Source organism: Fukomys damarensis, unplaced genomic scaffold, assembly GCF_012274545.1.
Source record: "Fukomys damarensis isolate Sample0158 unplaced genomic scaffold, DMR_v1.0_HiC HiC_scaffold_31, whole genome shotgun sequence".
Classification (NCBI taxonomy): domain Eukaryota; kingdom Metazoa; phylum Chordata; class Mammalia; order Rodentia; family Bathyergidae; genus Fukomys; species Fukomys damarensis.
In genome coordinates, this window is record NW_022900943.1 from 17,339,895 (window position 1) to 17,366,531 (window position 26,637).

Sequence of the window (26,637 nt, forward strand, 5' to 3'; positions counted from 1 at the left end):
TTTCTTTTCTAGTGTTCCTTAGAGCAAGAGAAAATTATTTGGCCTTGCTGCAGACTGTTTGAATCGTCCTAGGGACATGACCTACTGAGAAGTATCCCCAGTGATTCTGTTGTTCCCTAAAGTCTGAGAACAATGGGTGCAGACAATCCACAAACTTTACTACCTTCTATAGCCATGATGGGACCAAAAAAGAATGGGATAATCTGTTTGACAGCCCAAGAAGAGTTAAACAGCTATTATCACAATGATTGCATGAGTTAAGCAAAAAATACGGGTAGTTCCAGAAAGCAGAGTGAGGGATGGGGGATCAGGGACAGCAAAATACTTTGAGAGCATGTGAGTTCGCTGATTGGGCTGGTGCAGAATGTTTTGGGGTACTGGGTTCTGTGAAAAGTGCTAATGTTGTATCTTGTGTATTACCCACCTGGAGTGATGGATGGGAAAGAATGCCTTTTGAATTTTTATGCAGGGTTACAATGAGGGAAATTCACTTCTGCCATCAGAATTCAGATCTGCTGGTACAAAAGGTCACTGATGCCAGTTGGTGCCACTGCAGAAGTCAGAGAGGGAGTATTAAAATAGCAACCTTTTTTTAAAGCACTAGATGCACTTAATCTCAATCTTTTATATGTTGCTGCCATGGGATCTTAAAAAAGAAATGATGTGAAAAGAAGAAAATATCAAGACATTTTTCTGCTTTCTGCAGGATCAAGGCTGGAGATAGCTGTCTTTCGAATAAGGGTCACATAGTGTTTTTAGCCCTAAGAGCAAAGTGATTGAATGATAACCATGGGAATATGGTTGTACTTTGTGGCTGCATTTAGAGATGACTGATCAGCTCTGACTGATCATTTCAGACAAAGTCAACAAGGTGATTTTAGGGATCCAGCCCTGTGCTATGATGGGGTCTGTTTGGGGTTCAAGCCTGGGTGACTGAAGGTGTCTGAAGAGAGGGAGCCAATCTTGAAAGTGGGATGGAGAGGGTATAAGATATTGGTCTGGCTCTGTACATACTACATATGTCACAACAGAACAGCATCCAAGTAGACTGAAAAATCTGAGTCAGATGCATATATTTGAAGCCATTAAGAATGGGTTGATTACGTAGATAATTAAGGATCAAGTTGTCAGGGATCTTGCAGTTATAGCGTAGAGTGTGAGAAACTAGTGAAGAAATGACAGAAGAAACCATCAGGAAAGCTAGAATTGACCCCAGGACTGTGTCTTATTCTTGAAATCAAGAGGAGTAAATTTTTCAAGAAGTGTTCTTTGGTATTGAAAGCAGGAAAAGATAAAGAATAGCGGCACAGTTTGTAATAGCTAAATCTTGGAAACAACCTATTTGCCCATCCGTTGGAAACTGGATAAAGAAGTTGTGGTTTTTCTATAAAATGGAATATTACTCAGCCATAAAGAGCGAGAGAATAGATTCATTCATAGGAAAATGGATACATATTGAAGATATACTCCTAAGTGAAATAAATAAGTCCCACATGTGTAAATACCAAATAGTTTCCCTGGTGTGAATATTCTGCAACAATGCATAAGATTCTAATAAGATTACTGACATTTAGAAATGGGAGGAAAGGAGCTAAAGGTGTAGGGAAGGTGTGATACGTAGGGGAAGAACAAAAAGGGAAAAGAAAAAAAAATGTGAGAATGAAAAGATGAAAATAAAGTGTTTGTAGATGGGGAGGGGAGGAGGGGGTGAAGGGAGGGCAGAGGTAAGGGGAAAAAAATGAGAATCAAGACTTGCCATGTAAAGGTACATGATCCCAACAATGAATGTAACTGTACTGTATCCCTAAATGTACCAATAAACTCAATAAAAAAAAAAAAAAAACATGAAGGGTAGTGGGTATAGGTCTTGGATTTTCTAAGTGCAAATAGTAATTCAAAAAGAATTTTTTCTACAAAGTGGATGATATCTATTATATTAACTTAACTAAGGGTACCTTAACCTTTGCACTAATGATATTTGGAGCTAGATAATTTTTTGTAGTGAGGGCCATCTTGCGCATTTTAACATATTTAGTAGCATAACTGCCTTTATCCACTGAAAGCGAATAGCACTGCACACCAAATGTCTTCAGATATGGCCAGATAGCTCTAGTTAAGAACCACTGACTTAAGTATTTATTTGTGCCCACTTACTACATGCTACTGCATTGGGCATGACAAGGCCTTAAAAATATGACATACTTTCTCCATTAAGAATACATTCCAGTAGGGCTGGGGTTTAGCTCAGTGGTTCGGTGGCCTGCCTTGCAAGCGCAAGGACCCGAGTTTGATCCCTGGTACCAAAAACAAAACAAAAACAACAAGAATACATTCCAGGGTCAGGATGTACCCCAGCAGCACAGTGCCTGCCTGGCAAGCACAAGGCCCTAAATTAGATTCCTGGTGCCAAAAAAAGATTGTAATATTTCCTAAATTGAGTTATTCTACTGTCTGTTCACATTTATACAGGTGTATTTATACACATGTGCGCACACATATAGACATTTACGTATATACAGTTGTTATTCTCTAAGCTAACACTATAAATTTAATTATGCATAATGTTGGAAAAGTAGTAAATTGGGAATACTGTTGTCCTGTGCTAGTTTTTATCACAGGTCAATGTAGAAAGTTTTGATTATGGGTCTTTGACAAGACTGGTGCAATTTCCAGATTAAATTTTGGATATACAGCAAAAGACCCAATTATGAGGGCTGGGGATTTAGCTCAGTGGTTCTACTGCCTGCCTCGCAAGCACAAGGACCTGAGTTTGATCCCCATTACAAAAAAAAAAAAAAAAAAAAAGGAAGACCCAGTACCAGTTATGTTTTGCTCTCTCATTTCTTAGAGGAAAAATAACTTTCCTGATCCATAGGTATGTTATAAAAATTCTTAAATTTTTAAAAATATGCCGTGAAAATGTATCTTTAGGTAGAAATTATAAAACTATATATTAAAAATGTTGTACCAAGTTTTTATGCTCTTAATATAGGAAAGATGGTTATTTTGGATTCTAATGTGATCTTAGAAACAACCAAAAAATCCTAACAGGTGAGATAGATCCTCTATCAAAAGAAGCAACTTAGTGGAACTGGGAGTGTGCCTGGCCTGTGTATGTCTTGGGTTTAGTCCCTCGTACCTGCAACAATTTATCATTTCCCATGCCCCGGTCTCCTTGCTGCGTAGGAACAAAAAGGAGAATATTTTGCTGTTTGCAATATTGAACAAGACCGTGACTGTGGAGACTAACATGGAGGCCCTGGTTTTCTTTGCAGACTGCATCATCTGCTATTAAAGGTGCTATTCAGCTTGGAATAGGATACACGGTGGGGAATCTCACTTCAAAGCCGGAACGAGATGTTCTCATGCAAGACTTTTATGTGGTTGAAAGCGTGTTCCTACCCAGGTAAAACATTTATATTTTTGACCATTTCCATTCTAAGAAACTTTCATTATGACACTCCCACGTTGAAGGACTTTTCTACCATGTGCACGTTTGCATGTGCTGCTATATATGTTGTCTCTGCCATATGTTACTTCTTGTTTCAACAGAATGGCTTGCATTTTTTATGTGGAGATGGTAAGTGGAATTCTGTGACCAATTGTAATTACTTGTGATGAATGCAGGGAAGACCACATGGAGAAAGATTTTGAGATTCAGGGGGAAAAGTTGTGGTGATCACAGAGTAATGTCTCCTATGAGTTGAGAGAAAGGGGATTTTCACAAAGTAGCTGGCGGTGCCATGTTTTGCTATTTATAATTTAAAAGACTGCACAGGTTGGGCCACAATTGGCCCATCCTTCCGACTTCAGTCTTTATGTCCTTTTTTAAAAGCCTGCTGTTTTGACACCCTGTTTTCAAAAAGAGCAGAGTTATCCATACATGTTGCTTCTAGCTCATATTGGTTTGGGAAGGAAAAAAATAAATAGTTTCAAAACAAATACATCTGCATATGGATAGTGGTGATGATTACACAGAAATACAAGTGTAGTTAGTGTCCCAAGACTGTATCCTTAAAGTATAGCTATGTTGTATGTATTTTACCTCAATAAAATAAGTTTTAAAATTTTTAAAATCTTTGTTAAATTTATTGGTACATTTTAGGAATACAGTACAGTTATATTCATTGTTGGGATCTTGTACCTCTACATGACAAGTCTTGATTCTCATTTTTTCCCCTTACCCCTGCCCTCTGGGGTCTTGTATCTTTACAAGACTTATCTTGGTTCTTATTTTTCCCCATTCCCCAGCCCTCCCTTCAACTCCTCCACTCTTCCCTCTTTACAAAGACATTGTTTCCATGTTTTTTCTTTTTACATATTTTTTTCGTTTCCCTCTTTCCCTTTCCTCTACCCCTTACTTCCTCAACTCTTTTAGACCTATTCTTTGTATTATACAATATAATTTATACATTTTGATCCTCAACACTTTTATTTTTCATACTATTCGGTATTTACACATGTGACTTATTAAAATGAGACAAGTTGATTCTCATTTTTTCCCCTTACCCCTGCCCTCTGGGGTCTTGTATCTTTACAAGACTTATCTTGGTTCTTATTTTTCCCCATTCCCCAGCCCTCCCTTCAACTCCTCCACTCTTCCCTCTTTACAAAGACATTGTTTCCATGTTTTTTCTTTTTACATATTTTTTTCGTTTCCCTCTTTCCCTTTCCTCTACCCCTTACTTCCTCAACTCTTTTAGACCTATTCTTTGTATTATACAATATAATTTATACATTTTGATCCTCAACACTTTTATTTTTCATACTATTCGGTATTTACACATGTGACTTATTAATTTCACTTAAGAGTATGGCCTCATTGTGCATCCATTTAGCTGCAAATCTCTAGTTTCTCATTCTTTATGGCTGAGTAATATTACATTTTAGAAAAAAAAATCACATCTTCCTTATCCAGTCTCCAGTTGATGGGCACTTGGGCTATTTCCAAATTTTAGCTATTACAAACTGTGCTGCTGTAAACATGGTGAGCATATATTGCTGTGGTATGATTCTTTTAATTCTTTTGGGAAGATACCCAGCAGAGAGATAGCTGGGTCAAATGGAATTTCTAATCCTAGTTGTTTGAGGCTCCTCCATTTTGATTTCCACAGTTTTTGCACCAGTCTACACTCATACCAACAATGAAGAAGGGTTTCTATCTCCCCACAGCCCCACCAGCATTTGTTATTGGTTTATATCTTGATAGCAGTCATTCTTTCAAGGGTGAGATGGAATCTCAGTGTTGTTTTTATCTCCATCTCTCAAAGGACCAATGATGTTGAACATTTTTTATATGATTATTTGCTGCTTTTACTTCTTTGCCTGAGAAATGTCTGTTCATTTCAGGTGCCCATTTTTGAACTGGGTCTTTATATTTGGATGGCCTGATTTTTTTTTTTTTTTTTTTTTTTTTTTTTTTTTTTGGGGCTGTTTTTTTTTTTTTTTTTTTTTTTTTTTAGTTCTTTATATATTCTAGATAGTAGTCCTTTGAGGAACAGCTTGTAAAATTTTTTTCCCATGTTGTAGGTTGTCTCAGCTGTTTTGGTGGTTTCTCTTGTAGTGCAGAAGCTTTTTTTTTTTCATTGAGTTTATTGGTACATTTTAGGTATACGGTACAGTTACATTCATTATTGGGATCTTGTACCTTTACATGACCGGTCTTGGTTCTCCTTTTTTCCCCTTGTCTCTGCCCTCCCTTCACCCCCTCCTCCCCTCCCCATTTACAAACACTTTATTTCTATTTTTTCATTTTGTCGTATTTTTTCTTTTCCCTTATTACCTTTCCCCTACCCTTCCCATTTTCCCTCCACCTTTAGCCCTTTTCTTCCTATTTCACATTGTCAATTATCTCCATTAGCATCTTGTGTACTATTATAGTTTTCACACCAGAGAAACTATTCAGTATTTACACATGTGTGACTTATTTATTTCCCTTAGGAGTATATCCTCAATATGCATCCATTTTCCTATGAATGAATCTAATTTCTCATTCTTTATGGCTAAGTAGTATTCTGTTTTATAGAAAAACCACATCTTCTTAATCCAGGTTCCAACTGATGGGCAAATGGGCTGTTTCCAAGTTTTAGCTATTACAAACTGTGCTGCTATAAACATAGGTGCCCAAATATCACTGTGATATGATTCTTTTTGGAAAGATACCCAGCAGAGGGATGGCTGGGTCAAATGGAACCTCCAATCCTAGTTCTTTGAGGTATCTCCATATTGATTTCCACAGTGGTTGCACCAGTCTACACTCCCACCAACAATGGAGAGGGTTCCTTTCTCCCCACAACCCCGCCAACATTTGTTGTTATGTGATTTCTTGATAGCAGCCATTCTTTGTGGGGTGAGATGGAATCTGTGTTGTTTTCATCTGCATCTCTCGAATGACCAGTAATGTGGAACATTTTTTCATATATTTACTTGCTTTTACTTCTTTGAGAAATATCTGTTCATTTCAGATTTTTGAATCAGGTCTTTATATTTGGGGGGCTGATGGTTTTGAGTTCTTTATATATATTTCTAGATAATAGCCCTTTGTCTGAGGAGCAGCTGGTAAAAAGTTTTTCCCACATTGTAGGTTGTCTTTTAGTTCTGTTGATGGTCTCTTTTGCAGTGCAGAAGCTTTTTAATAAGATGAGATCCTAGTTGTTGATTCTTTCTGCTAGTTCCCGTGCTACTGAGGATTTATTCGTAAAGTCTTTTCCTATGCCATTGTCTTCCAGAGTTCTGCCTAACTTATCTTCCAGCAAGTTTAGTGTTTCTTTTTTAATATTTAGATCTTTAATCCACTTGGATTTTAGTTTAATGCATGGTGAAAGACAGGGGTCTAGTTTTAATCTTTGACAAGGTGAAATCCAGTTTTTCCAACACCATTCATAAAAGAGACTATCTTTCCTCCACTGAGGATGGTTGGCTCCCTTGTCAAAGATGAGGTAGCTGGGTATGTCAGGAGTTGTTTCTGCATCTTCTAATCTGTTCCCCTGATCCTTGGGTCTGTTTCCTTGCCAGCAGCATGCTGTTTTATCACAGTGGCTTTGTAGTATAGTTTCAAGTTGGGAATTGTGATACCCCTGCCACGTCTCTGTTGCCTAGAATGGCTTTTGCTATTCTAGGTCTCTTTCAATTCCAAATAAATTTTTGGATTGTTTTTTTCTAGTTCTATGAAATATGTTATTGGGATTTCAATAGGGATTGCATTGAATCTGTGTAGCAGTTTTGAAAGTATGGCCATTTTCACTCTATTGATTCTTCCTACCAAGGAACAAGGGATGTCTTTCCATTTTCTTATATCCTCTTCAGTTTCTTTTTTCAGGGTGTTGTATTTCTTAATGTAGAGGTCTTTTGTTTCCTCCGTTAGATTGATTCCTAGATGTATTTTTTTGGATGCTATTATGAAAGGGATTGTTTCCCTAATTTCACTCTCAATGAGTCTGTTATTTGTGTATAAGAAGGCTACTGATTTTTTGAGTGTTTACCTTGTATCCACCTACTTTGCTGAATCCGTCAATTAAGTCTAGAAGTCTTTGGTAGTTTTGTGGGTCTTCTACGTAGAGTATCATATCATCAGCAAATAATGAGTTTCCCTTCTTCCTCAAAAATTTTAAAAATCATTACCAATTAGTATAGAAGAGAAAAAAGCAATTATAATTAAATGGGAAATGTTGCCATAAATGATGGGATTTTTCAAATAAAATTGATTGCAAAATAAAAGTGAAGGTATTATAGTGTGTCCAGTGTGTCCTCATCCATCCTACTAGATCTGGCACCGTGTAACTCCTGCCTCTTCTCCAAAGTCAAAATGGCCATGAAAGGTATCTCTCTGAATCAGTTCAGGACATGGAGAGAGCCAGAATAGTGCGACTAAGATGCTCATAAAGAAGGATTTCCAGAACTGCTTTAGAAAGGTCCTCATCAATTACGATCTTGAAAGCATTTTCTGAGTATAGTTGTCCTTCAGAATCTACAGTGGGTTGCTTCCAAGACCCCTGGGCATACCAGAATGTACCAATGCTCCAGTCCCTTGTGGTATAGTATTTGCATATATAAGTTTAAGAAGATTTTGTCTCAAAATAAAAGGGGTTGATAATATAATTCAGTGGTAGAGCCTTTGCCTAGCATGCAGGAGGCCCTGGCTTTCATCTGCAATATGACAAAAAAGAAAGAATGAAAGAAAAGAGAGAAAGAGAGAGAATATGACAATGCTTTCACCTTGGCTTTAGGAGCAGAAAGCCAGAGTTCTAAACCTGTTGCTTCATTCTCTATTCTGTCTTCGTGGTAGCAGCAGCAAACTGACCACGGGCTGAGGAGGGACTTGCTGACTCCCGTTATTTAGACACATCCACTGTCACAGTTAAAGTGCGTCCTTTTAGAGTGCCTACAGTTTTTAAATGTCAATTGATAATAAACAGTTTAATTCAGGCCAAGAATTTCTTTTTTAAAAAACCTTGTGTTTGCATGAAAGTAGAAGAAACATACGTTGATCTTGCCTCAGTGTCCTCACTGGACTCCGTTTCTTCATGGGTTTAGCAAAGGGCTGAGGTAGTCTTTGTGTACAACTGCACATTTCAGGAGCTCTGTTGTCCCTGGGCTCTGCCAAGAGCTCTCCTAGTTACCAGAGCAATCAGTAAGCCCCCACAAGGTAATGGATAATTGGAACATCTTTTTGTCCATGGTTTCACAGGTTTATACATGTGTGAAAATTAATAAATCGTATACTTTCTTATAAATCATATTTCTAAGCATATTTGGGGAAAGGGGTAGAGGTAGGCAGGACAGGCCTTAGTTATAAACAACTGAAATGTTCTGAGATCTCTACCTGCTCTCTTAATCACAGAAACTAATTGCTTACAGTGGCTTAAGATGTTTTAATTTACTACTGCTCCAAAGCTGCAGAATCTGTTTCCCTTAGCAACCAAATTCTTTTTTTTTTTTAAATTTGTTTTGAAGTTGCTCACGTTATTTTTAGGTATGTGTTTGTTCTATGGGTTATTTCATTTTGTAGATGGAAAAAGCCGTGGACTTGATTAAGATTTGAAAGAAGATATTAAAATCCCTTTCCACTGTCTGGCTCAATGATCTTCCATAGTTGCAGAGTACCTGAGTGAGAGAGCCATGGCCATATTTTAATTTTCTGAGCCCAAATTCTGTTCTGTGATCAGAAGCTCAAGGTTGTAAATAAATTTTCATGCATATCAACCAGATAAAGAAGAAAGAATATAGGTTATAGCGTTCATATCACATAAACATGAACCTAAGGTGGCAAAGAGAGGCAAAGATTCTAAGTACCAACAGTGACCCAAGCATAGTTTTGTTTGTATATTATAATATGTATGTAATGTATGATATTAGCCTGTTATAACCTTTCACCTGCAGAAGAAAAAATTCACTTATCATACAAAGCATTTAAGGCCCTAAGACAGTGATGGTGGATCTTTTAGGGCTTTCATTGATACAGCCTGCTGCGGTATGAGTGCCATAGGTCCACCCCCACTGCCCTCAGACACTGAGTCACTTAACCCAAGAGTATACAACTGATACGTGGTAAAGCTAGGATTTGAACTCAGGTTGGCTGACCAAAAAGCTTTGTTTTTCTCTCTACTATGATGATAGCACACAGAAATCACATTTCTGCTTTGTTGATTCAGGAAAAGTTTTCAGCTGTCACCCCAGAATTATGAGTCTAAATCTGCATCTTTGGTTCCATAAAAGTCTCTTCTACTCCTTTCTTCTCTTCCCCAGGAAACACTGTCATTAATAATCCTTTAGGGTGGCAAGTGTGTCTTGAAAGCTGGCAATAAAAATTTAAATATCTTCCCATATTCAAGGTAATTAACTAACTATAGACATTTAAAAATCCTTGCATTTTTTTAATCTTCTCACTTGCAAAGATTTACCTTGATGTGTAAGAATCATTGCAGAGGGCTGGGGATTTAGCTCAGTGGTGTCACTGCCTGCCTTGCAAGCACAAGGTCTTGAGTTTGATCCCCGGTACCAAAAATAAAAAAATTATTGCAGAAAACAAGCTGCCCTTGAGTTTGACTCATGAGCACCTCAATATTTGTTCTGGCAGCCAGCCAGCAAATATCCACATCAGGGCAGAGAACTCCACAGAACTACTGCAAGAAGCCAATGTTATCCCAATGCCAGGCAAACTTGTATATCAAAGGTTTGTGTGAATGTTGCCAAGTACCATTGCTTGATGTTGCAGTTTTGATAAATTGGCCCAACTACCTGCATTTCATTGCATGCTGACATAAACTCATCCAAGAATCAATGTATACCAAGGGCCTGTGCATTAAAGTGCAAGAGAGAGGTCCAGCTCTCCGGACCTGTAAATAAAGTATAATTTAAAATAGCTCTGTCCATTCATTTAGAAATTATCTATAGTGCTTTTTCCACAGTAGCAGGAGGGCTGAGTAAATGCAACAGAGATGTTATGGCCTGCAAAGCTTAAAATATTTACTATCTGGTCTTTTATAGATCAAAACAAGCATTCTGCTCTGGGTTTTATGTATATGCTGATAGAACACAAAGCTGGCAGAATTGTCTTCCTGGAATTAAGCGAGATGTGGCTATTTCTGGACAAGCCAATAATATGATGCCTCAAGTCCAAACTCTTCAAAATGTTTCATATTTATTTGATGGGGTAGAGAGAAACTGATTTCCTATGAATAAAAGAAATTATAATCAAAATAAATGATTTATTGCATACACTCAATATTACCTTATTTGAGGTTGCTTTCAAAATGCTGTTTTCCAGTATGGTAATAACATCTTGGGAGGTCTAACGTGTAGGTGATCAGTGATAGCACATTTTCCCAGTAAATGACATACCAGCATGCATTACAGTGGTGCCTTGGTTAATGAACTGAATTTGTTTTGTGATTTTAGGGAAGACAGCTGTGTTTGTGCTTCTGTGGGGAAGATGGCTGTGGCCACATGGTTGTTTGTCACCCAGTGTGAAGTTTGTAACTGGAAGCAAAATTTTTCCGAATGCTTTTGTTTGTGTACCAAATTATTTAGAAGCATTCATGAACCAAGGTATTACTGTAACTTGGTTTTGGAATACAAGATGTCTTCACATACTTATTTTAAAGACCTGGCAGTCAACTGATTGGCTACAAAAGATGGTGCTGTCTGCTGTTGCAAAATGTAGCTTACACATACCCATCGCAAAAGCCCTCATCAGTGGGATGTGGGTACCAACAAGGAGCCTGGCTTTTGTTTTGCTCTGTCTTGTTTTCCTGTTTGGGAATACTATATTACTTGGCAAGAGGGAGGACCAACTTATATTTCACTAAAGAAAGTTTCATATGGGGTAACTAATGGGCCTCTATCTTCATGGCAGAAGTAGTTAAGAATGCTTCAGGCTGCTTCTACTGAACCTTACTTACAAAGGTCCAGTTGGAAGATTGGATTCCAGCAGTAGTTTGTTACTTCAGTAGAGTCTTTGTCCAATTGTACTGCCACTTAGCATATTCTAATATTTGTACATTAGGAAAAAGTACCCTTTACCTATTTCCCTCACCATGGATTTGGTCATGTTTGCTGAACAAAAGTGAGAGCAGTTAGCATCATTTAATGAAACTATTTAACATCCTTTAGTAAAACCCATTGCGATCACCCAGGATTTGCTGGCCCATTATAAAAGCCCAACCCTACAACTGATGGTTACAATTTGAATAAAAGATCACCACATAGAAAATGCTGCCCTGTAAACAGCAAAGCCCTGGTTTCAGCTCCAAAACTGTATTTGAGTTTCTACACATTGTACATGTCTTCAAGTTGCTAAATTAGTTTCACTTCATTGTTTACCACCAGATCTCTCAGTCTAGTGCCACCAGAAATAGTACTTGACTATCAGGCTCCAAAATCACATAAACAAAGCTGTGGGGTTCACAGTACATATGGATGAGAACACCACCCATGTGGATAATCAAAGCTTCTGTAAGTGAAATTCTACCCACATGACTCTGTGTTGTAAGTAATAGAGGAGAAATATAACTCCCAACCTGCTAGATGTCAGATGTGCCAAGTTTGTGTCCCCTGAAATTGAAGAATGAATTTCAAAGGACAAAAAAGGTTAAGAGTAAGAAAGGTTTATTGAGAACTCCTAAGAGACAGGAGGAGTTCCAGATGTGGGTTCTGCTGAGATCCTTTGTCAGGGGTAATTTATATAGCAAAGTCACAAATGTGGAAACATCATAGGCCCAACTGTTATCAACCTATAGGATTGAAAGTGTAGCTGCTTAACTAATATTGGTACAGTAGGGAAACAGGTCATGTAGTATGGAAAGAGCAAAGGCATTTGTGGAAAGGGGTGGTTCTAGATGTTCTGCTAACTCACCTGGGTAACTGATGTCTATCTGGACTTCTTGAAACAGGTAATAGCAATCACAGTACAATCTCAAGTTATTGTTTATCCCTTGGGGAGGCGCGTAGGCCTGGTCATTGCATCTTTATCTTCAGGCCTGGCCTCCAGCAGATGTGCCTCCAGCCACAGCTGTGATGTATTCTCATCTTCTGCACTGACTTGCTCAAGGGTCTAACCCTGTCTGACTGCCTATTAATATTTACCTAACTTAGCTGCCCATTATATAAGGACCTCATGGAGATATAATTGGGATATTTGGGTAGAGAGTCTGCTGAAAGCTGTAACTGAAACCTGAAAAGACAGAGGTGTGACAAGTCTAAGTTTAGGCCTGCTTGGGACTTCTACTGTTCTGATGTGTCTGATCGCTCCATTTTCTTTGTTTCTGACTAGTATGGACCATTATTTTACTTCTCTGGACTTTGAATTCCTTTTCTGCTACATGCTGAATTCCAAATGGTGGCTAATGCTTCCTTAAGCTTCAACATTGTGCAATTCTAAGCAGCTATTTGCCATTAAACTGCATTCAAACAGGTAAACATCAGGATGCCAGCGCTTGTCCATGATCAAACTCTACCTGCTTCTTGGTGAAAGGGAGAAGGATATAATGTAGAAAATACTGCTTTATTTCAAACTTTTATATTCTTTTTTTGGAGGTAAAATACCCTTTTATGAACTCATTGGCATATTACTATGTGTTTGATTAGTTGTCTATATTCTTGGTTGTCAAAATAAAGTTAGAAAACCAGTGTTGGCTTCTAACTTTCATTTTTGAAATTGTACAGGCCCACAGGAACCAAACCTCTAGACTCACTGTGCAATCCTGTGCAGCTGAAATTTCCAAAGCCTCCTTCTTGCCAGGACAGGAGGGTGGGTTACTTATTTGTTTTCTCACACTGCATAAATGCATTGAAAAAGCACAAGGTGAATCTTAAACTGCAAGAAAGTCTGCTCTTGTTCAGATTTCATTTTTGCTCAGTAGATCTGGATACTGAGCCCAGGTCCTGATGGGTAGCACCAGGCTCAGGCTCAGCAAGCTTGCAGAAGAGCGGGCTGGCATTCATAGCAGTCACCACATCTAACTGCCTAGTGGTTCAGCCCTGACTGAGCACTCAGGGAGAAGATTCTGTGCTGATGTATGTGGGCTGGTGCCTACGTCCACATGTAATCTCTTTTAATTAGTTTTGTTTGAAATTTGCTTTGTCTGCAGATAAGATAGCTACCTCTGCTTTTTTCTGGGTTTCTGTCACACATGGAGTACTGTTTTCCATCCTTTTACTTTCAGCCTGTGAGTTTTTTATTTTTAAAGTAGGTGTGTTTCTTGTATACAGCATATTGTTGGATTTTGCTTCTTAATCCATTCTGCCAGTCTATTTCTTTTGATGGGTGAATTGAGGCCATTGACATTAATGGCTATAACTGATATGTATTGACTTATTGTTGTCATGTTATTTTCCTGTTGCTGGTTCTTTTTTATTTTTCTCCCTCTCTCTTAAATTCTTGCCTATTGGATTTGCTCTGTTGGGCGTCATGGAGTTGAGACCTTCATTGTCTTTTTCTAGGATATTTTTTAAAATTGTTTGGCATACTGGCTTGGTATTCATGAGGTTTCTCAGGTGTTCTTTGTCATGAAAGTATCTTACTTCTCCATCAATTTTGAAAGATAGTTTTACAGGATACATCAGCCTAGGTTGGAGGTTGTTTTCTTTTAAAGCTTGAAATACCTCATTCTAGGCTTTCCTTGACTTGAGAGTTTGTGTTGAAAAGTCTGTTGTGATTCTGATGGGCTTTCCTTTGCATGTAATTTGTTTCTTTTCTCTAAATGTTTGTAGTATTTTGTACTTCTTTGGTAATCCTATCCTTTAAAGACAAATGTGTAAGGATGGGGAGAGGTGTAACTTAGTTGTCAGAACACTCACCTAGTAGGCTGAGTCCCTCTGTGCTGATCACCAGCACAGAGGAGGCTAGAGAGTTAAGCACTTACTGCATGACAGGTCCTTAACTACACAAGCCAGCCCCATCCTCTGGTCCTCACCAAAAGTAACAGCCTCCTGGGACCTTGCAGGGAGAAGAGTTGGCTGCACTGGCTGTTTAAAATAGATAATTTCAAAATAGTTTTCAATAGTGATTGTTTACTATGCTGAAGTTTTGCCATGTATGTTGACTTGTGAATCTCCTTGTCACAATCAACTATATTTTATTAGCATTATCCTGTAAACTCATTCTTTCACTGGGCAGATACTTATTGTCTTCTGTGTGCCAAGCACTGAAGCCAAAATCTGATTGATCGCAACAAATTTAAATTGTAGATTCCAAGTGTCTGTTGTATGCTCAATGCCTTTTGTGTTTGCAGAGTCTTATTTTTGTGGTGTTCCCAAAAAACAGACCATGATAAATTTGCATAGAACTTCAGTATCTCACCTGAAATGTAGTACAAAGGGACCTTGAATTTTTACATAAAATTGCATTTTATTTAATTGTTAGAATTTTTCACAATGAAAATTTTAATAAAGAGTATCTTAAGTGTTACCATACTCATGTTGTTTCTTGAAAAGGCTAGTAACTCAAGGATAAGTTGTTTGGGCAGAGAAAAAGTTTCGGAAATGTAACAAACAAAAGAAGATAGAGGTTATTGTCAACAAGGAGCATCTTGCCTCAGGGTTGTAGGTGCAAGGCTTCTACATATACAGTGTTTGGGGAGGCACCTCAGACAGGTGGGTACCAGAGTAGTCACAGATTTCAAGTGATTTACTTTAGTGGGCCGGGATGTAGCTCATTGGTGTCACACCTGCCTGGCAAGCTCAAACTTCTGAGTTCAGTCCCCAGTGCTGGGGAAAAAAATAACATCAAGTGATCTATCTGCTTTCTGGCCCATGTGGTGCTACTATTTATAAGTCTCCAGATGTGCTGGGTACCGTAAATCTAAAGAAAAGTTATTGATTTTAAAGTTTTATGCCCACATCTTTCCGGTCCTTTTCTCAGCAATAGTTGACCTTGCAGTTAATCATTAGGATGCAAAAGGTACCTTTCATCAGAAAACAAAGGGAGGTAGTAAAAGGCAACTATCACCATCTGAGATAGTGAATCGCAACTTTCACAGAAAAAGTTTTAACCTGTTAAATGGCTTCAGTGATGTCACCTGTTGCAAAACCAGTGAGGGAAGTTACTAATATATTGCTCAGCTACATGACCTTCAAAATTAGTGCTTTTTGAAATCAACTGAAAGTAAAGCCAGAGGCTTTATTTAGGTTTTCCTCAGTAACACAAGTAGTTTGTGCAAGGTCATGTAAAAATGTAATATTCTATAGATTTGAAGAATAAAAAGAATTAGATTGATAAACATCAAAATTCAGAGCAGTGAATGCTCCTCAGGATATAATCAGTTAAAAGTACAGAAAGGGATGCACCTATATGGATGATGTTTTATTTCTTAAGCAGCATTTTAGGTTCATGGATATTCTTTGATTAGCCTTTTATGTCTCTTATATACCATAAATTATTATAGAAAAATTTTCAAAAATGAACCCAAGAAAAGACAAAATGCAACATAGTTAAAATGGAAATTGAGTTTTCAAATCCCTAAATATGTGGTTCTTTTTTTTTTTTTTTTTTGAAAACCTGTGTCTAAGAAAGAGTTCAGATTAAGATCCTATCTCTAATGGGATGGTTCTCGCTGGTTGGTAGGATATTTTAAGGATTTTTCACATATTCCTGGTTATAAATGTTTATTCAATATCAGTATTCATACTAAAAATACATTTTTGAAAATACTTTATATATTAGCCTTGGATCTTATTAAATCATTACAATGTGGTTTCACATGGAGAGTGGATTGGTTTTTCTGGGAAGGGGAAACTGGGAGGATAAAGCATTTTTAGGGAGTGCCTTCGTGGAGTGACCTTACCAAGTCAGTACTGTATTTGTCTTCACCTTTGGCACTGACCTTTGTGACCTGAACCTTGAAAGAACCACCTAGCAGAGGCTGTTTTCCTGGAAGTGAAATTGTCCCAGGACTAACAGGACTAGAATTGAAGTAAAAACTGTTTTGCTAATGTTCTTTCTTCCTGCCTCCTTTTTAATATTTTAACTGCAGTGAAGGGAGCAATCTGACCCCAGCACATCACTACCCAGACTTCAGATTTAAGACATATGCTCCACTAGCATTCCGATACTTCAGAGAACTTTTTGGTATCAAGCCTGATGATTACTTGGTAAGAACCTATAATTTTCCTTCCTTCTAAAGAAATGTGTGATGTAAACATTTGTCTCATAGCAACAGTGACAAGTATTTGTGCTTATTTTATAAAGCTCAAGATCATAGTAAAAGTTCCAAGTTCTATAATGATTACAAATTTAGCTTCAGGAAATATGATTTAACTCTGCAGCTTCAACTGATAGTTATAAAGTCTGCAATGGTAATTTATATTTAAGTAACTGTGATATTGGTTGCTCCTTCAAATAATTATTCTAACAGGTATAATTAGTTTTTTTAGACTCCTGTGAATTTTCCTGATTACATCCCATTTGAAAGTCTTTCTATTTTAGTTACTTTATTTATACCATTCATCTCAGACCTGACTTGGTCCCATAACCATTTTCACCTTGATCTAAAATTTCAAATAAAATTCTAAACAAGCTGGATGCAGGCTCTTTTAAAATATATTTTTACAGATACAAGGGCACATTTTTACCCTCAGGTGTTTCTCTTCTCTGTCTTCCTTCTGGAACACACTCAGGGAGTACAAACACAACACAACAGCCCATTTGTGAGCTCCGATGTGACCTCTGGAGCTTTACCCCATTCCTTCCAAGGAGCTTGAATTCCTTTCTGTTGTAACTTTCAACACTCCTTTCTTTTGTAAGAGGGAAATGATCACTGTTAACACCCTGGGGCTCTTCAAAATTGGTATTCGAGAAACCATGGGAAAGATGCCATCACATATTTATTGTCAGTACCATTCTGAATGATCTTAAGTAAGACTTTAGCCAGATCCTTTAATAACGCTTTTCAGAGAAAGTATAGCAATATCTGTCACTTAAAACAAAAAACATTTAAAATATTTCTTATAATGTGGATGATTATGATGAAATTCAAAGCCAGTTTCCATTCTGTGCAGATGAAAACCCATGAATGATCTTCTTTAGCTGGTCCCTGAGAAAATTATGATTTCTGACCAATGAGATAACGCTGGCTTCTCAAGGCAAATGACTAAGTCTCTGTAGAACATTGAGGACTGCTTAGACTGACTTAAAGACTCATTAGGAAACTCATGTCAGGTGTGTGAAGTTGTTTGGAAAAGGGCCATTCCCCAAAGAAAGCACTTCTGTAAGGTCAGAGTCAGCGAAAGAATGGATGTCCCAGCCTTTGGCGCGATGGACATAGCCGACTCAGGATCTCTCATCTTCTCCCACATTCTAGAAATAAATGGATTCTCCTTCTCAGTTGTCCTTGAACTTCTCACCAGCCGCAGAGACCCATAGATTTGCTTTTGTAGCACTGACCAGTCTTGTACTGGAGGGATTGCTAGGTCTCAGTCTGCTATGTTTGTTGCCCCACAGACTGGGAGGTTCATCCTGCTGTCCCGAAATGTACAAGGGCTGATCCAAAAATAAAATGCTTGGGCCAGGGTTGTAGTTCAGTGGTGCCTGCCTCTCCAGCGCAAGGTCCTGAGTTCAGTCTCCAGTACTGGGGGGAAAATGTGTACAGTAAAAGAAACACTGCCATTAATCGCCCTCAGAATACTCCCATTGCTTCAAACATGTTTATCCCATCCTTCTTGCCGCTTTCTCAAGCAGCTGAGGAAGTTCTCTCTTGTATCTTTACAAGGTATAATCAGAAGTATGATGAGTGATGCTGCTGGGTACCATCCAGTGGAAAGGCCTGTTCATAATAACATTGTGGTGTCCCTCATCCACCTTGTTCACCACATCTGGCATTATGTGACTTCTGGCTCTTTCCCAAAGTCAAAATGACTGTAAAAGGTGAAGGTTTTTAATCAAGTCAGGACATCACAGCAGCCACATCAGTGCAATTAGAGACACTAATGAAAGAAAAGTTCCAGAACGGCTTCAGAAAGTGTCAACTACAATAGGAAAAGTATGTTTGAAGCAAGGGGGAGAATTTTGGGGATGATTAATGGCAATGTCTTTTACTGTAATAATTTTTAATTCATGCAGTCTATCATAACTGTTAACCACACCTTAGATATGTGCATGCTGTACTCTGCCACACCATCCACCTTAGCTGAGTATCAGATGCCTCTACCTGTCACTACCAACCCAAGTTCACAAGTGTTCATATGTAACCAGCAAGATCCTTTGGTTTGCCAGACATACTGGCTCACACCTGAAGTCCCAGCACTAAGGAGGCTGAGACAGGAGGATCACTATGAGCTCAAGCCCAGCCTGGGCTACATAGTGAGCTCAAGGCCAGCCTGAGCTATATAGCAATACACTGTCTTAAAAAAATCAAAAAAGAGAAAAAAATATTTTTTTGGTTTCTGGGCACTCAGTCATTACTGAGAGTCCCTAAAATCAGCAAACGCATTGGGAAACCTAGTGGGATTTTGATCACTCATCTTGTGCGACACCCTAGGAATTAATCGGTTCTCCTTCTGAATTGCCTGTAAAACTTCTTACCAGCCAGAGACACCTGCAGATGTATGTGCTGTAGCGCTGATCCAGTCGCCGTGACAAAGTGATTGCTTGTGAACATTCTGCCATATCCGTTGCCCCACAGGCTGAGGACTTCATTCTTTCACTCCTTCTGAGCTCACAGAGCTGCTTTCTTTGGGGAAAGTCTTTTGCTGAACAATTTATTACACAGCTGACATGAGTTTCCTAATGAGTCTTTAAACCAAAAAGATTATTTCCATAATGGAGTTGGAGTGTTATAAAAGAGCACAGGAAAGCTAATGATTTCTCAGAGCTAAAATCTTTATCCCTATAGCTGGCAAAACATACATTTTGAAATTATTCAGTACTTTGAACACCTCCTATGTCCAGAATACTTTGTGTTCAACTACAGGGAAATTAAAAAATGATAAATCAAAATACTCAAAGAAATTAGAGTCATATTGGGAGGATAATTTACTTATATGGAAAAACAATGAACTGTATCAGGCAATAAGTAAAAAGATGGAAATAAAACATCAAATGTTCCAGATTTCAGAGAAAAAGGTGATCTTTCTCTGTGGAAATCGTGATTCAGAGGTCTCTTTAGGTGTTGTATGGTTTTAACTATTTTAAAAATTACAGGGCCATGGGCCAAGGATTTAGCTCAGTGGTGCCATACCTGCCTGGCAAGCATAAGGTCCTGAGTTCAATCCCTGATTCCAGGGGAAAAAACTTATAGGGCATTTAATTAGAAGAGAAATAACAGGCATTTCTGTGTTGAGGACAAGGGTATTGGTGACTGTGAGAGCAGGGATATAAATGCACTAGCTGTTTAGGACTTCAAGTGGACTAGTTAACGCCAGAGGAGAGTTTTGATCTCAAATGTTAATAGAGCCAGACAGTTCAAATAAACTAGATCCTAAACTATAGGAAATTCATAGACTATGAAAATATTTGATGATGTTGAAAATTTTTTTGATATGATAATATTGTTCTATTTTTCCAAAGGAGAGTCTTTGTCTTTTAGAAGAATACACTGAAATATCTATAGAGAAAATTATTTGATGTCTGAAATTTACTCCAAAGAAATTTAGATGTTAGCCAAAGGGTATAAAATTTCAGTTAGGAGACCTGGGTGATGACTATGACCAATTATATTGTGTTATGTTTGAAAGTAACTAAAAGCATAGATTTTACATTTTCCCACCACACACAAACACACAGTGGTAAAGGATATATTAATTAGCTAGATTTAGCCATCCCACTAAATACATATAAACTTTATGTTTTCCACCATAAGGATAGTTTTTGTCAGTTAAAAAATGTTTTAATTAAAAATTAATCGACAGTACTTTACACTATAAAAAGATGAATTGTATGATATGTGACTTAGCTCAGTAGCACTGCTATAAAAAATTAAATTGAAGGCAAAAGAAAGAAAAGAATCTGAGGGAAGCAGGCAGAAGAGTAATTAGAGGTATGGAAGGAAAAACATTAATCATGAGTTGATGATTGGTGAAGCTGGAAACAGACCCTTGGATATTAATTATATACCCACATGTGTTTGAAATTTTCCATACTAAAAAAGAAGGGAGGAGATAGAGCCAGGCAGGTAAGTATGATTTTGTTCAGTTCCATTTTTCTATGTCATTCGCCTTACACATAAATGACTGTCTACTTCTCTGAGGCCAGCAAGAAACCAAAAATGGCAACAGTGGTATCTAAATATATCTGCTGGTTCCCCAGCAACTATGGCCACCTGCCTTTTCACTGGGGTCACCCGCAGCCCAGGACTGAGGCAGTCCCCCAGTAAGTCTTGGAACTTCTGGAAACTCACCTTCAAACCACTTTACCTGGATTAACCACTTAATGATCTCGGTTATGGTAGATGAGGAAAGAGTCCTTTTTCCTGCTTCACCTGCTGTGGAGAATCAGATATAACTCTCGAGAGTTTCGAATATAATCTGAGGCTCGAGTCATTGAAGAGAGGTGCCCAAGGTTACCTGCATTGGCGGGAGCAGAACCCAGATTATAGCAAGAGTCTCCTCATCCTTCCCTCATTGCCCTGAAAATCTCTCACCAGCTGGAGTCACACTCCCCACCCACTAAGTCACAGGCCTCACAGGTACGGTCTTTAAGTAGCCTTTCCCTAGCACGTGACGCTAGGATTGTCCCTTCTGATTAACTCAGACATTGAGCACCTCTAGTAAAGCACATTTTGAAAGACTTCCTTCCAAAAAGAAGCACAAAATGAAATAAGACAACTTTTGAAACACTGTGTGGGAGCAAATAAAAGATATGGTGCAAATCTCAAGTACATCCTGGCAGCTGTCAAACTGTAACTGTTCAAAGCCATATATGTGAAAGTCCAGTACAGGAGAGAGTTGGGACCATTGTTTAGCCTTTGGTAACTCTGTAGAGCGGTTTGATACTGGATCCCTGTGATGTATGTGTGTTTCTACTTAGTTCTGTGATGTCATATCTAGATTTCAGCCTGAATTATTCTGCTTATGTTCTTAGAGTTATTAAAATACTCCATGTGCTTGCTGATTACAGGTTTCGTGTTGAAATGTGTGTAATTTGGATTGTCCACAGCACAGTGAAAATACCTCTGCACACGGAACAGTGCAAATGTGTCTTCTTCCTTATTTGTTCCTAGATGAACACCTCCTCAGCCAGGCCCAGGGGCCCCGGGGCATTCCCATACCTGCTTGGGCAACAAGGTGCTGGTTCTTTCCTTCTCTACTCTGTGCCTACTATTCAGAAATCCAACTCACAGGAGGCTTTTCAGGCTCACTTGTATGCCAAAGAAGGAGAGTGAAGTGTATATTTTATACTATCAGGGAAAGAAATAGCAGGTAAAATTATCTCTACCACATGGCGCAAGTTTACACTGTTAATTTGCATTGGCAGAGCCCAGCTGGGATGTACTTTGCTTTCTTTCCAGTGGGTAGAGCAGGGAGGCCTTGCAGGAAATAGAAGCGAGAAAATGAATACATTTGAACAGCTTGCACAAATGAAAAGTGCCTGGAAGGTGCATACAACCCAGGAGCACACATGGGAGCTTGTTGATTGTGGCTAATTAAAATGTTCCCATCTCTCCTCTTTATTTGCTCTTCAAAGGCAGCATTTTAAAGGTTGCTTAGAAGAGGACGTGGTATCCAAGTGGCAGAGTGAGGAATCATAGAACTCTAGAGCATAATGTTCAGAGTCCTGATCTGTACCCTAATCCCAGGTGATTGTATGTTGATGTGTTATTATTAGCCCCCTAAAGATTAACAGAACAGATCAAAACCATTTATCTGTTATTCTTTTGATAGTTGTTTAAATTACACAATAAAGGGGCCAGGAATTTAGCTCAGTGGTGCTGCCATCTGCCTCACAAGCATAAGGACCTGAGTTCGATCCCCAGTACCAAAAGAATTACACAATAAAGGATTATTTGGCAAGTAATCAGTAAAATCATCTTCATTATGTGTCTGAGTTCATGGTAGAAGCTGATTGATCAGGAGGAAGGTCCAGGTTAGAATCTAGTTTTTTTTCTGGACAGTTTTTCTTGGATCGTCCTGTAATTTCTCCATATGAAGCCTCTACTTTTGACATCCTTTATTGATTTTGTACTTTCCTAACATCTACTCCTACCCATAACGAGGTCCTGTTCCCAAAATTTAAATGCCATGGAACAAAGAGTCAGAATTTCTAGAGAAACCAGAGTCTGCCTTCACTTTTAATGATGGCTTGGGGTCTACACTCTTATCTTCCAGGCTCTTGAGTTCATGATTGTGTGACAGACCCTCCTTTTCTCTTGTTTCTCTCAGGATGTCTAAGTGTATTTGAGGGGACTCTTCTCTCCATGGGAATGCCAGTGAAAAGCTCAACATCTCCCTCGCTACCTCAGGCAGTGTGTGCAGGAAGCCAGGCTGGGTGCCTCTCTCCCCTGCATGTGATCATGTAATAAATAATAGAATAACAGCTATACTAAGTGCTCACTCTATCTGAGCTTTGAAAAGCACTTATCTTAAACCCAGCCTACAACATACTGAGGGTCACATAATTAGCAACTGGCAGAGCTACGATTTTACAAATACCAGTTGATTTCAAATCTCATGCCCTTTTCACTAATCACCCTTCCACATGACACTCTGTACACGTGGCTGCTTGCTCTTGACTTTTACGGCATCTTGTCCACAGTATGTTGACTATTTTGGTCTTCCTAACTTAACTAATCTCCAACTCATCCATAAAAGCCCTGCTGCTGCTCAGCAAGAGAGTGTCCAGAAGCAAGGCCTGTGGAAAGTGGGGGAAGTGGAAGATGGAAGGTAGCAAGTGTAGTGGCTTAGGGAGTCAGCAAGAATAGTACTTACTTCTTTCTCTTGGAGAATTTTGTTTCCCTCATCCATGATGCTGCCAAAGAAGATTAAGTAAAAAGTGACACCTAGAAACTGCCTTTTAATCATTTTTTCCCTAGTTTTTCTCTCCTTCCTCTTTCTCTCCTCTCCTTCTCCCTCCATACAGACTTTCGTGTGATAGGGACTTAAATTTTCACAAGCCCTCCAAAGCCCCAACCATATCTTTAACAACCTCCATGGTTGGCCCATGGACACCTCTGCTTTCATCCCTTTCAGCTCTACTCATCTACTTTTTACCTGCCAGCTCTCTGATCCTTGGCACTTGCTTTTCCTGCTCCTTAAAATGCCTCTTCCCAAAATATCCCATGGTCTACAGCCCTTTCTCTTTAGCCTCTGCTCAAAGGCTATCTTGCCAGCCAGACTTTAGTGACCACCCTATTACATTCTGTATTCATTCCTTGGTTCATTAATTATTTATTTATACTTGCTGGAATTGAAACGCAAAGCCTTTCACATGCAAAGCACGAGCTCTGGCACTGAGGTATACCCCAGTTCCCCTCTATTATAGGTTTTTTTTGTTGTTTTTTTTTTTTTTTGCTTTTGAGACAGGGTCTCACTATGTAGCTGAGACTGACCTGAAACTCACTATGTAGCCCAGGCTGGTCTCGAACTCACAGCGATCCTCTTGCTTCAGCCTCCTGAATGCTGGGATTACAGGCTTGTGCCATCACGCCCAGCTCTCCCCTCTACTGTAAATATCCTGCAACCCAGTCCTTCACCATAGCAGCTACCACATTCTTTTTTAAAGCAAAACATTTATTGGTACCTTGTAGATATACATAATGATAATGCTAGTCATAGGGAATTTGCTCCTGTATATGACATATCCTACCTCTTCTTTCTTCCCACATTCTGATGTAGAATTTGTTTACTTGCTTGCCAGCTGTCTCCTTCTACTGGGATATAAGTTTTATGAGTGCCTGGGATGTTGCAGATGTTTGGTAAATATTTTTTACGTGGTTGGATGTGAGAGTGAGCAGTGGTGGAATGGAGATTCTCTTGGGCAAAGGAAAATGCGGATGCCTGGGAGTGAAGAACGTACAGCACATCCAAGAAATGAGGACGTGCTCCCTTGTTAGAGCTCAAGTATAGGAAGGAGTGAAGAGGGAAGGAAGGGCTATAGAGCAGGACTGGGTCATGTGTCCTTTCAACACTTCCTCAAGGACTGTGGGAAAGCTAGGTGTGGGGGCACAAGCTTATAGTCCCAGCACTCTGGAGACTGAGGCGGGAGTAGTAAGTTGGAGCCCAGTCTGCACAACTTACCGACTTAGTGAGACCCTGTCCCAAAATAAAAATATTTGAAAAAGAACTAGGGGTGTAAGCTCAGTGTGAAGGCCCTAGATTCAATCCCCAGTACCAAAAAGGAAAAAATGGAAAAGCTGGGACAGCACCAAAGAACATTAGATTTGCATTTTGGAAAGATTCCTGGTTGCCAGGCACTGGAGGGGACAGCACGTACAGTTGAGAGGAGGAGCTTACCAGGAATCTAGGCATGAAGTGATGAAACCATTGAACCTGGGGTACTAGAGAATGGATGGCATGAGGGAGGCAGGCGCAGTCAAGAGTTTAAATGTGAAAGATGGAGCAATGCAGGGAGTCAAGGATAACAGCCAAGTGTTTGGCTTGGGGAACAAGGCACATAATGTTTCTGTCATCTCATCTATTGTGTAAGATGACTGAGGAAGATGAACTAGCATCACCACGTAGAGCTGCACAGGGTGTGCATTGGCCACGTACTCCTGCCTGGCTTAGGGAAGGGAATGGGGACTGGAGTGCAGCCCTTCTTGTACCCGCCAGCCTTGTACCCTGGCCCAGAGCTGCATCTGCCAGGATAAAGATAAATTGTCCTCATTACCACAAAGCTGCTGTATCATCTACTGATGGCTTTGAATTGAACTTGACTGTGAACTTATTTGTGAAGTGCCTGTCGTCTAACCAAGTAGAAGTGTCTGTTAAAATGGAAGATGAAGAGGTCTGGAGCCCTGGGGTGAGAGCTGGACTGGAGATACAGATACTGGAATCGCTTTCTTGCTGAAACTGCTTGAGAAGATGACATTCACGGGGACAGTAGTGAAAAGGGAATAGGTGTTGATGTTCAAGTGATGGACACACTGCGTGGATCATACTGGCAGCTGTTATTTTATGTACACTTGCTGAAAACAAAGCATCTTAGTTTACATGAATTTTTTTATTATTATTGGCAACCCAGGGCCTTCATACTAAGCACTCCCAGCCTTTTTTTTTTTTGAGACAAGATCTGGCTAAGTCACTAAATTGCCCAGTCTGGGCTCGAACTTGAAGTCCTCCTATCTTAATCTCCCAGAGTGCTGAAATTGTATGCATGCACTGCCACATCTGGCACCATGACCATGACTATTTTAATTGCCTTATTGGATAGATTTTTCATGATTCTGTGATGTAATACCAGGGTTGAGAAGAACATGTTTAATTAAAATAAACAGATCAATTAAATCTTTAGAAATCTCCTCAAGAGTCTCCTTATAGAGACTTATACACTCCTTATAGAGCATATACCTGGGGCCTCCTTTTAAAGCTCATAGAGAAAGCTTCCTGTTTCAAGTAGATCAAGATATATAATACCATGATTGTTCTCCTTAGAAGCATCACATACATTAAGTATTAACTCTGTGTGTGTGTGCTCATGTGTGTGTGCATATTTGTGTGTATGTGTTTTTTGAGAAGAATTAGGTAATTAGGCTGGCCGCGAATGCACTGCATAGCCTAGGCTGGCTGTAACCTCGTGATTCTCTTGACCTCATAAGCCTCCCAATACTGAAATTACAGGCGTGTGCCACCATGCCCAGCAGAGTTCAGTGTATTCAAATGTTTGCTTAGGACTAGGGGTGTGGCTCAGTGAGAGAGCCACTCACCTGGTGGCTGTGCAAGTAAATTGCTTACCTGGCCTATGCAAGGCCCTGGATTTGATCCCTCACACTGCACAATATTACTGATTATTATTATTATCATTATTAAATAAAATGTTTATTCATTTCCTCTTTTAGTATTCCATCTGCAGTGAACCTCTAATAGAGCTGTCCAACCCTGGAGCCAGTGGATCCTTGTTTTTTGTGACCAGTGATGATGAATTTATCATCAAAACAGTTCAGCATAAAGAAGCAGAGTTCCTCCAGAAGCTGCTGCCAGGCTATTACATGGTGAGGAGCTGCGGATAACAGGCTTCTGCTTTAGGTTTCATTCCTTGCGTCAACAGTTATT

General features: G+C 39.1%; 1 protein-coding gene across 7 annotated transcripts in view; it reads left to right on the forward strand.

Annotated features, from left to right (window-relative positions):
• The window catches only part of Pip5k1b (phosphatidylinositol-4-phosphate 5-kinase type 1 beta), a 411,290-nt gene that overhangs the window by 274,807 nt on the left and 109,846 nt on the right, over positions 1–26,637 (forward strand). For all 7 annotated transcript variants that reach the window (XM_033757714.1, XM_033757716.1, XM_033757715.1 and 4 more), the window contains 3 exons: positions 3,276–3,406; positions 16,470–16,587; positions 26,424–26,576. In XM_033757714.1, the coding sequence (XP_033613605.1) occupies positions 3,276–3,406; positions 16,470–16,587; positions 26,424–26,576 (402 nt within the window). The remainder of the gene's footprint in view (positions 1–3,275; positions 3,407–16,469; positions 16,588–26,423; positions 26,577–26,637) is intronic.